The sequence below is a fragment of the Phyllopteryx taeniolatus genome, chromosome 21, assembly GCF_024500385.1.
Source record: "Phyllopteryx taeniolatus isolate TA_2022b chromosome 21, UOR_Ptae_1.2, whole genome shotgun sequence".
In the NCBI taxonomy this organism is placed as follows: Eukaryota; Metazoa; Chordata; class Actinopteri; order Syngnathiformes; family Syngnathidae; genus Phyllopteryx; species Phyllopteryx taeniolatus.
The window spans coordinates 4,537,583-4,548,997 of record NC_084522.1 but is presented as its reverse complement, the minus strand read 5'-3'; the positions used below and the strand labels follow the sequence as shown (position 1 = coordinate 4,548,997).

At 41.5% G+C, this 11,415-nt stretch overlaps 1 protein-coding gene across 1 annotated transcript in view; it reads left to right on the top strand.

The window, feature by feature from the left end:
• Positions 1-242: 242 nt before the first annotated feature.
• efna3a (ephrin-A3a) overlaps positions 243-11,415 on the top strand; it is a 44,737-nt gene continuing 33,564 nt past the window's right edge. Inside the window, exon 1 of the mRNA XM_061760766.1 lies at positions 243-1,349. Coding sequence (XP_061616750.1) covers positions 1,231-1,349 — 119 coding nt within the window. The 5' untranslated portion in view covers positions 243-1,230. The remainder of the gene's footprint in view (positions 1,350-11,415) is intronic.

Genomic DNA, 11,415 nt, shown 5'->3' with positions numbered 1-11,415 from the left:
TTTCTACGCCTTCCTTTTTTCAACCTATTTGGTTGCTGTCGTCTCGGCCACACACACCCGTAAAGTTTCGAAGCGAACGCAGAGCCGCGCGGCGTGATGTTGCTGTGTGATGATGATGATGTTACCACGGTGACCGGAGGGTTCCACAAACACGGCCGCAAACATCCGACCCGGCGTCGATGCGAGTAATAAAACGGAGCAAGCAGACAATGGAACACGCATCCGTGCTCCAGCTCCTGTTGAATCATTAATGTGCATCCAGATTGAGCCCAGGCCCGGTCTGCTGCTTCACAGCCACGCTGACAGGTGGCATCAGCCCGTAGTAGCAAGCAGGATTCATGAACGCGAGGGGGGCAAAGGGGCACAACACACGTTAATTCGCAGGAAAGGGAAAGTACGAATACATATATCAGTTCTGAAGCATCTTCTTGTTTTCCGCCATTGCTTTTGTCGCGTCTTGATTTGTTGGACAATTGTGACGACATATAAGTCGGAGTGAGCTCGGATCGGATACATATGCGACTTCCACATACGAAAAGAGGCCTGGGGGTCGGGTATGAAAAAAAAACCCAAATCGAATCAGATACATATCACATTGGGCAAAAACAGGTGCAGTAACATGAGTTTGAATGTGATTGGTTCATTCCAAACACAGTCACATCCCAGTTATAAGAGGTACGTGTGTGTATATCTTCGTGTATGCGCGTGACAGAGAGTTGTGTGTGTCATGCACGCGCGTGTATGATGCAAATGTGTGTGCGTGTGGCGTTTGGAAGCAGTGTGTGAGGCATGCGTGTTATGCTTATTAATGTGCCTTTGTGCGCGTGCGCGCGCGCGCGTGTGTGTGTGTGTATGTTTAGGCAATGGACACGTGGGTGCACCGAGAGGGCGTGTCCGTGGCGTGCGCGCGCACCCAGCCCAGTGTCAGTGGCGCTGCTGAGTGGAAGAGAGGCAGTCAGCCAAGGCAGGTAGCGGCTGAGCTCCTCCACAAAGCAACGAGACCAAACGTCGCCTCCTGTCACTCGGTCAATTGGTGCACCTGTTACGGGGGGGAAAAAAAAAAAAAAAAAAAAAAAAAAAGAGCCCACGTGGCACAAAAGTGAAGAGACTCGTCGTCGCCATGGCGTTGGACTTAAACAACACGTAACTCGGATGCGGTGAACTACTGTGCCAAGTGTCCTACTGGTGGATTATTCTCCTTCTTATTCGTGTTCCTGTTCTTTGACTACGATGACGACGGCGGCTGTGGCGACGTTCTCCCTCAGCATCATGACGCTGGTGCTGTCCAACTTGGAGCCGTCCAGAGGCAGCAACCGGCATGCGGTGTACTGGAACAGCTCCAACCTGCTGTAAGTGCAGCAAGCCCCCCCCCCCCCTTTTCACTTCATTCATCGTGTGGGTGGCGCTCTTTGTTTGTCACAGTAGTGGTCGACCATTCACACTCTGCAAGCCTCGATCTGCCTTGAGAAATAAGATGCGCTGATTTTTATTCCCGGCGGTGGGCAACCTCAGGTGCGCGGGCAAATACATGCCCCATCCACAGCATTTGATACGGGGCGTGCCGTTCCGAAAGAAAACCTTTCTCAAAACCAGTCATTTCACAAATGCCCGTCGTGTATAATAGCGATCATTTGTTCGAATGTCGCATCTTATTTTTTTTCCCTGTGAAATTTGTGGAAAAGCGTGATTCGGTTTGGTCGGTTGAAGCTTAGAATTAAGGATACAGGATGTGTTCAGTGTTCAAATAAGATTTCAAAATTGAAACAGTGCAGTTCAACTGAAAACGGGGGAAATATACGAGGATAAAGCTTGTATAGTTGACCACACGAATCCTAGAACTGGCAGTTCACCGTGCTCGAATTACTTTATTATTATTTTTTTTTTTTCTGAAGAAAAAAAAATGACCATCATAAGAAAAATCTGCTAAAAGCTTGTATTGTTGATACAAGCTGTATATGGTGTTAAAATAGCAGTTTTTTTTTCCAAAATGTGAAAAGTTTAGACCAAAATCAAATCAGAGTCAAATTGAAACCTGTAAGGAAAAGGTTTGTACAGTTCAGCACTTAAATACTGGAAATATGGATACAGGCCATTCAGCAGTGTGGAGAGTATCTGCAATTTTATGGCGTAAAAAAGAGCACAGTACAGTAAACAGTCGATGGTTTCAAAACATTTTCCTAAAAATATAAGGTGGAAAAAATTAGTCCTTGATAAAGAATGTCAAGACAAATAAGAATATGTGTAATTTGCAGTGTTAAAATAGCAGATTTGAAAAATGATCACCTGTGGTAGTTTGCCAATGAAAGCCTAGAAATAAGGATACAGGACATTTCCCCAGTGTTAGAATATCACATTTTTATGATGTCCAAAAAATGAGAGCCTTATAAATCCATAAAACATTTGTTAAAAAAAACTATCAACTTTAACATGTACAATTTATATTGCTTTACGAATTGGTATATGAACGAATCACTGAATTAAATGTTGAAACTGTGCGTAATTTTACAGTGGCTTCAACTTTTTTGTTTTAATTAGGTTCAGTACATTAAGTACAGTTCAGTTGTATTTAACTTTGAAGTAGAATACATTTTCATTTTGTCTTTAAAACATTTTTTTTGGGGGGGGTACCATTTTAACATTAAACCTGTTGTCATGGCGCGTGTTGACTTGGCAATATTGGGCCACTTGACACTTAGCTTGTCTGTTGGATTTAGGTCTGGGCTCGGGCCAGTGCACTTTGTACCCCCACGGCGTGTCTCTAAAAGTCCGATCGACCGCATAACGGCGAGATCGATGTGGACTTTGCCGCCTTTGTCTCCTCATTAGCCAGTCGCTGGTTCTCACGTTCTTTTATCCGCTCTCCTCAAACAACCTCAACGAAACACCCCCCCCCCCCTTCCTCGCCCTCTTTGCACCCCCCCACCCCCGCCTATCTGCGCCCCCCCCCCCCCCCATCACACACGTCCATTTGTATTCGCCTCCTATCGCCTGCCTCCATCTCAAACTTGCTTATTTTCTTTTTTTTTTCCCCCCTCCGCCTCATCTCATGCCAGACGGGCCGTCCCTCTCAATTCCCCTTTCTTTTAATTTCCTGCTTCTCATTACCAAAAGCTCCATCTGCTCCCTGCAAACCTCCTAAACTACTCAGCTGGGAGTACAAATACAGCAGATGATTCATATTAGGGATTGTCTGAAAGCTGCGGACGATCGTTTATGGGTTGATGGAACCTCTAAATTCGGGATTTTGAGGGGAAACTATGTCTCTAAAAGACACATTTTCATCTTAAGTTTCAAGAACCTGTGGGTTTTAGTACTTGCAGTTCCTGCAACTAAAAGATCCCCGTTGCCCTTGGTGTCTACAGTGCAGCGTTAAAATACGTAGCAGTCGTCTTCCGATTAGACCCCGCCAAAGGCCGGAACACCGATTTGAACCCTGGACCTCTAAACTGCGAGGCGGGTCTGCTAACCAGAAATTCACACTGCCGTCCGTGTATACAATACAATAAAAAGTATATATATTAATAAAAATGAGGAAATCTACTAAATGATAAAAAATGAATTGAGACATTTGAATGTAGAATTGATTACTTCTAGTTTTCGTCATTTAGAAACATGAACAAATTGGCGTTCCGACTCGAAGTTCCGCCGTCTTTAAGGAGGGGGATCGTTTTCTGCTCACCGCTTGTGCCTTGCTAAATTAGCGTCTTTTTGTTCCCGTAAAAGGTGCGTGAAATATCCTCCGTATTCGTCGTATCTGTCAATTTTAATTAGGCGCCCCGCGGTGTCAAGAATGGGTATTGTTGCCTCGTGCCGTCGTTCATCACAACGTTGTGTGGCTTTGACTGGACATTTATACGGCGAGGCGTTAAAGAAAGTGCTCACGTTAATGAATTCAGACTGGTGCGAGCGAGACGGGAGCACTAAAATAATGCAAAAAGTGACCCAGTTTGCAGCAAAAGTAGACAAATCCTGGGAGATTATGTGGGGGAATAAAAATGGCCTTCAAGATTACAAAAAAAAAAAAAAAAAAGTCGTTAGGTGAGCGTCCTCGAGTGTTTAACGATGCAGCTCCTTTCCCCTCTGACTTCGTTCTGTTCGGAGATACAAACTCCAGGGCGCTGGAATCGAGGCCAGAGAAGGCAAACAAAAAAAGAGAAAGCGAGAGAGAGGCCTTGAGGGCCAAACACCAGTCGGGGACTTCATGTTTGAGCCTGCAGCACAGCAGCACGGAAAGCCGAGTGCGGATGGCTTCGACACAGCTGCAAGAAATGAGATCACTGCGATGCCAAGCTGTGTGTGCCAACGTGGTGAAAATGGCTTTTTATGATAACGCGCAGCCGGCAACGACGAAAAGCTGCTTTGACACACCGTTGATGTCGCTATGTGCTCTTTTGATTGAATTTTTTGGGGGGGGGCTTTTGTGGGTCTCTATAGCAGCATTTTCTACCTCGAGTGCCAGGAAAGATGACTTCTTGGAAGGGTTTTCCTAACCCAAATTGAGGCGGAAGTGGTACTGGACTTACGATATTTTTTGTCTTGATTTGCGAGCAAAAATGTGAACTACAAGCACTTCGGTAAGGACAGCGAACAGTGTAATAGTGAACAAGTCTTGAGAAAAGTTGTCACTCCCTGTTGAAGTTTACTGTCAACACATACTACAAAGAGAATTGCTGTCTGCTACCTTAATGCTAACAAAGAATTGGAAACACCATAGATGGGCTAACAAAACTAGCAGAATGCGGTAGTAACAAACCTTTAAGCGATGCATATTTGAACACACACAACAACGCAACACATATAACAATACTCACAAACCTATGTTCTTTATCCTCTGCAAAAAATGACGAAAATTACTGCAGCTTAATTGCGGCAGTCTTCCGTGTTTCATCATCAACTCTAAGTGTAGTAGGCCTGTATGTATTATACTGCCCCCTGGTGCTTAGTGCTTTGTTGTATTTGTCAGTTTTATTGTAACCTTCACCTGGGCGTGATGAGCAGCTTGAAGATAACACGCTTTGCCTCTTATGTGGAGAACTTAGGGCGTGAGTCTTCATTTCCTCAAAGTGATGTTATATGATATTCTCTAAGGGATACTGTGAATGTTTTTTTGTTTTTTTTAATAGTTTTTCTATATTGTGGATTTCCACTGAACACGTGATAAACGGGGGCTCAATGTAATGTCTAAAACATTGTTTAGTTTTTTTTTTACTGAAAAAGCGACGCCTGCATGAGTCAAAGACGTGCTGTAGCTGGGAATGCTTTGATTATCGCCCGGGTCCGTCACTGGCCAACTTGTTACAGATGTCCCCGCTAATGGCTGACAGAGGCGGGAAAACACACAAACACACACACACACATCCAATATCACACACACAGGCAAGCCATTAAATCATCTTGCATCGGAGTCCATCTGCCAATTAGAGGGGGGAGATGTGGAACATCGTGAGAGCATGCGAGCACTAGGTGGGTGGGGTTGGGGCGGGGGGCCTCTCCTTGTTCCCCATGTGGCATTATAATACAGTCATGCAGACACAAAGAAGAGTTTCACAGCTACTGTAAGTGACTCCGTAAGCTGCTGTAATATTAGATGTCATTCGCAGATGATGAAGCCTATATGAGTGTTATATTGTCTGTCTACATGTGTTGCTCCACCATTTGTGGTCAAATATCCATTGCTTAAAGCGTTATAACACCGCCACTTCGATACAATTTGTCGGCCCGTCTATGGCGTTTCGCACTGTGTAGGCATTAAGCTAGCGGACTTAACGGCAAAGTTATGGGTCTGTTTTAAATCCACAACGTGTAACTCTCTTTGTTTTCTGTTTAGTTTGACAGGAAACTTCAACTGGGAGTGCCATGAAGCAGCTTCTTAATTGCTCATGATCTGTCAAACTGTTTTTTTATTGTGAGCTGAGTTTACTGCCACCATAGAGCACTCCTGTCTCAAGTTTGCACTCACAAGTCAAAGCAAAAAAAAATCGGCTGAACCATAGCTTGTATCTCGAAAAACTCGGATGGGCGCTCGTATCTCAAGGCACCACTGTATTTAGTTAAATTTAAAAAAAGTCCTGATTTTAATGTTTTTTTTTTTTTTAAATGATTGTTTCGTTGATTAACACAATTACATTGTGACATTGTTGTTGAAAGAGAAATGAAAGTTTTAAAATGCATCGCACAGTAAGAGAGCTACCTTGCATTTTCTCTTTTGCTTTGACTCCAGTGCCGGTTCCAAGCGCGGATTTAAAATGGGTGGGGTCGAAAGTCTCAATAAATAAATAAATAAATACATCACTTCTTCAAACCAAATGCCGTCTTTTCTAATGCATTTAACTTTAAAAAGTCATTTTGCTCCCATCGGGACGGAAGAGCCGGGAAGCGAGATTGAAAAGGTGGCAAACATTTCTGGGCTAAATCACTTTTTTTTTTTTTCTCCCCCCCCACCCCCCTGTTCGCTGCTCAGCGAGATGAAAGTCTTCTTTCAACTGTTGAAAGAAGACTGAGCCCAGATGAATGGAAACACGTGAGAATTTATATGAACATGGAAATCCAATGTTTACTTTAGTCAAGGTTTGGCAGATACTATTCATGAATTGTAAAGCAGTCTAAAATGTCAAAATCTCCAGCGAATTTCCAATAGTTGTCATTCATTTATTAATCTAACAATGGGTCCAAAAGCTTCCAAAATTCTTAAACACAAAAATGTCTTTTTAATAATTGCACTAGTTTGCATGCAAGTCGACTGCAAAAAAATGGTTGTATAAAATACCAATTAATTCACAATGATTCTCATGAAAAGAAAAAACAATTGTTGGGTCATTTTCTTTTAAACAGTACTGTTCATTTTTAGTTCTCAGTTTAAAAAAAGTCAAATATTTCCTAAATAATTACAAATTTTATTGTAAGTCCTTAAAATAATTATCATACATTTTATTACATACCTTTGTCTGACAAAAGTGCTCACTGAACGCTAACACAATGAAAAATGCCATAGACAGGCTAACGAAACTAGCATTGATGCCGCTGTGTTATTATCAAGCAATGGACATTTGCACTCAAAACTGTGCCGCGACACATGTAAACAGAACATATAACAATACAGGCATGTGTTCTTTATCCTCTGCGAAAAACAACTAATATTGCTGCAGCTTACCGAGCAGTTGTGACCATCTTCCTCGTGTATATGCATGTATTATGATGCACAAACTGGTAAATTATTTTCATTCAATTCAGTTATGTTATTACTGTATATTTATATAAAGTACAACACCATGCAGTGCTATTTTTAAAACACCTTCAAAACATTTCGGTAGTTTTTTTTTGTTTGTTTTTTTTTTTCCTCCTGTAAGGCTGGAATTGATTAATGGCATTTTCATTCATTTCATTGTGAAACAATGATTTGAGATACAAGTGTTTTGAGTTATGATGTGGTCCTGTTAAGAATTCAAGTCATAAGTCAAGGCACCACTGTATTGACACCCTTGTCGGATCTTGTTAGACTGTGCACGTGTACCTAATGAAGTGTCTCGCTGAGTGTAAACCATCCGCTTTTCTTGTGTCGTCGTTGGCTTGCTCGCAGGCGGCCAGCTGTTTGTTGTGCTGCGTGGGCCCATCTAGACGTGGAGGTGGTTCCCAGCTGGACAAGAACGTTAGAAATTTCAGCAGGGGCGGATGACGCAGAAGGATGTGAAGTGCACGAGGGCTTAATGGAAGCGGGACTCTTAGCGGGCGGCTTTTTGTTTCAGAGCGGTCTGTTTTAGGGGCAGATGATACCCGCGAGAGTTGATCCGTGCTAATGCGGACACGGGGCCGGCTTATTCGTGTGCACTGGTGCTCCGAGACAAAAGCCCCGCACACACTTTGCTACCTGATTACATCGGTCCACCTGCAGCTCGGCCTCTTTTGTCCCCCCCCGTGCTCACTGTAGCGTACCGCCTCACTCAATGACGGCTACACATTCAAGACCAAGCGGAATTGCACTGATTGAATATTGTAAAGCGACTTTTTTTTTGCCTTTTAAATTGAATTCTCTCTCATCTGTATTATATTCTGCAGTGTAACCTGATTAATGTCAGGGTGTTCTTCTTCTTCCTGGGGGTTTAATCTGGCTTGTTTGTGTGGCTGGAAAGCCTTTTGTAACTGTGTTTTGAATGAGAAAAAAAAAAAGCTCATCTGGCTGACTTAAATCTCACCAATGCCAAGTTGAAATGGGAAAAGTTTTTGCAAACTTTCTCGTACAGAGTGATCATGTTAAAAAAAAAAGAGTAATCCTCTGCATATTCAGTTTCGCTTTTCACAAATTCACCTGTTTGTGTTGTTTTTGGTGGAACTTATCCCCAGCTATTCATGTTTGTGTTTTTTGGAAAGATGCCACAAGCCTGAATAAGAATTGGTGTCAAGGAAATATGATGTACTGATACATCTCAACTGAGAGTCGAGCTTTGTGTGTCGGGGAGGAGCTAAGTTTAGCCTGGGTGGTTAGTGGAAGTTACGGAGAGTCTGCAAATAATCTCTAAGCCATTTATTTGTAAAGCTTATGTTGTAAAATGAGTTTGAAATGAAATGAAATTATTTTGGGATCATAGGTTGTGGCATGTAAATGGTTTAAACTGTTACTATAGAAAATTATTTTTTCGGTGGTTTCATTTACTCACATATTTTTTGCTATCTGCAGCAGGGTGAAAAAAAACATCTTTGCAATTGGCTGTTGTGTGGGGGACCCCTAAAATAAAAAAAATTCACAAAATGCAAGAATAATAAAATTTTTGGGAACCAAGCCACTGACAGATTGTTCATATTGGGACTCCATATATATGAACAAGCGCTTATCTAAACCTCATTCTTAAAGGATGCCCCTTTTGCAGCTTTATTTTTCAAGGTCTCTATTTTATATAAAAGAATATCTATATTTTCTGCCTTTTCACTGAAGAGCGCGTGGCTCCAGAAGAATTTCTTTTCCAATTACAAGGCGTATAGATTAAACCGTACACAATGGCCACGCGGCGGTGTACGCTCTCGTGTTTAAAAAAAAAAAAAAAAGTGTCTTCTGTACCGCTAACATTGTATGCCTCCCAATTATAAAAACTTGCTGAGGTGTGGAAATGTTAAACATGAAAGTGTTGCTCTTTGACTGTTTATTTTGAAAGCAAAGTGTTTCTGTCTGTGCTGCTGCTTTCTGTTCTTAGTGAGTAAGCTCCTCACTTGTTTTTAGGGCACGCCAAAATCCCGGTTGGGTACACAACTTGTTGCGGCAGTTGGGTTCATATTTGCTGCCTTAAGTGTACAAAATACAAAAACATAAAAGTGCTTCTTCTTTTGTGTGTGTGTGTGTGTGTGTGTGTGTGTTAACAGGCACACATTTAACATAATTTTTAAAAAACATGAAAACTACTAGCATTAACTTCTCTAATAAATAAAAGATTCTCAAATAAACAACATGAGCAGAAAAAAATTACATTCCGTGGTGCCTTGAGATACGAGCCACCGTTTGGCTGATTTATTTTTTTATTTTTTATTTTTTTGCTTTGTCTTGCGAGCAAACATTTGCGAAACGAGCACTGTAAGATGTGAGTGAAACTCAACTCGCTTCACAACACGCAGCAGTTTGGCAGATAGTGAACAATTCTTCCAAAATGAGCTTGCGTCAAGCTTTTTTTATTGCAAATCCCACTTGAAGTTTACTCCTCTCAAACGAAACAGTCTATTTAATTATGTCATTACTTTATGTTTTTATAGAGTGTGATTTGTCTTATTAAAAAAATAACTGCAAATTTCTTTTTGTTTTTGTTTTGGGAGGCTGGAATGAATTCGTGTAATTTCCATTATTTCAACGCGCTAAGATGATATGAGTTTGTGAAATTTACTGCGGCCAACCAAATTATCTGATTTTTGTACGACCAGCCGGGAGCTCCCTAGATGAATCGATTTAGGAAAGTGTAATTCTTCTTGAGGGTCATGTGACCACCCTGGTATATGGATCCAAGTGTGGTAAAAGGCTAAGCGAATAAGCGTAAGTGCACAGCCGAACAAAAATACACAACAAGGTTGCTTTGTGAGCAAGGATCGATTGTGGCGCACGGTGTCCAAATGTATTTTTAATTTGATTCCGTCAAAGGTATTGGCGGCTCCGTCGGGTTCTCCCGTGCAATTATCGCCTTGGGTACAGCACGCTTGAATTGATTTAATACATGAAGCTTGTCAGTCGCTTCCCCACACCTCGGGCATCCAAAATAACACACCTGCACTGAGCCAGACCTCGCCGGAGTGACGGCCGACAAGGATATTGTCGTGAAAATCTGTTTCAGTCTTCTTTCTGACAGATTTATACAGTGATATGATTGCTTATTATGTAGGCTGTTAGGTTTACGGCTTAATAACTCTTGTTTTGCTTCACCGTGTACATAGTACATGTTCTAAGTTTAACCTTGAAAAGAACAACAAGGAAATTAGAAAAAAAAAACATATCTCCAATGAAAAGCATGTATCTCCAAATATTTTTTGTTTGAGTTTGTTGTTTACATCTTTAAAAAATATGTCTGTGTCCCCACACTTTGGATAAAAGAATCAAACCCCCCAAAAAACGTACAGCCGTGTTCCTCCACTCCACCAAATCACTATATAAACCTGGGGCTGTTGCTCTTGCTTATTTAGCCTTTAATGAAAAGTAAAGGTTGTTAATATGCTGCTGGTGGAAGCATTTAATCAGTAAAGTCATAGATAGGAAGCAAAGGTGGAATTTTTCTCTCCTGCAGGCCTTTATAACCTTTTCACATTATGGCGGTCCACCTTAGCGAGAACTTTAACAGGTTAGCGGAGTCCTTCATGTTACCCTTACCGCCAAAGTCCGTTAGCAGCTTCGAACCGGGCAAAGGAACCCAAAGGCGACACCGGTCCAAATGACACCAAATGGACCAGCTAACCAGATAGTTACACAAGTTATTTAGCAGGCCTTGTTAATGCACCAGGTTGTCAGCTAGTGGTAGTGTATTAGCTATTTAGCTAGCCAATTATGTAGTTTGTTTGCAGGTTTGTTAGCCAGCAGTTTAGTCAGGGAGCTAATTAGTTTGTTAGCTATTTCATTAACAAATTAGTTAGTTGGTTTGACATTCAGATAACTTGATAGTTACCCCAGCTCTTTAGCATGCCAGTTCATTTGCTAAGTAGTCAGCAAGTCAGTTAGCTATTTAGTTAGCCAGTAAGGTCCTTTGTTTATTAGTAGTTAGATTATTTGATTTTATTACATTTGTGACTTTGATTTTCATTTTTTAAAAATAATTAACAATTAATTTTAAGAGCACCCACTTGGTAATAATAGTTTGAATTGTATTTTTTTTAATACCAGATGACTTTTTACCTCCGCCATGGACATTCAATGTCCTCTGATTTTTCCTTTGTTCATTGTTGTTTGGGGAAAAAAAA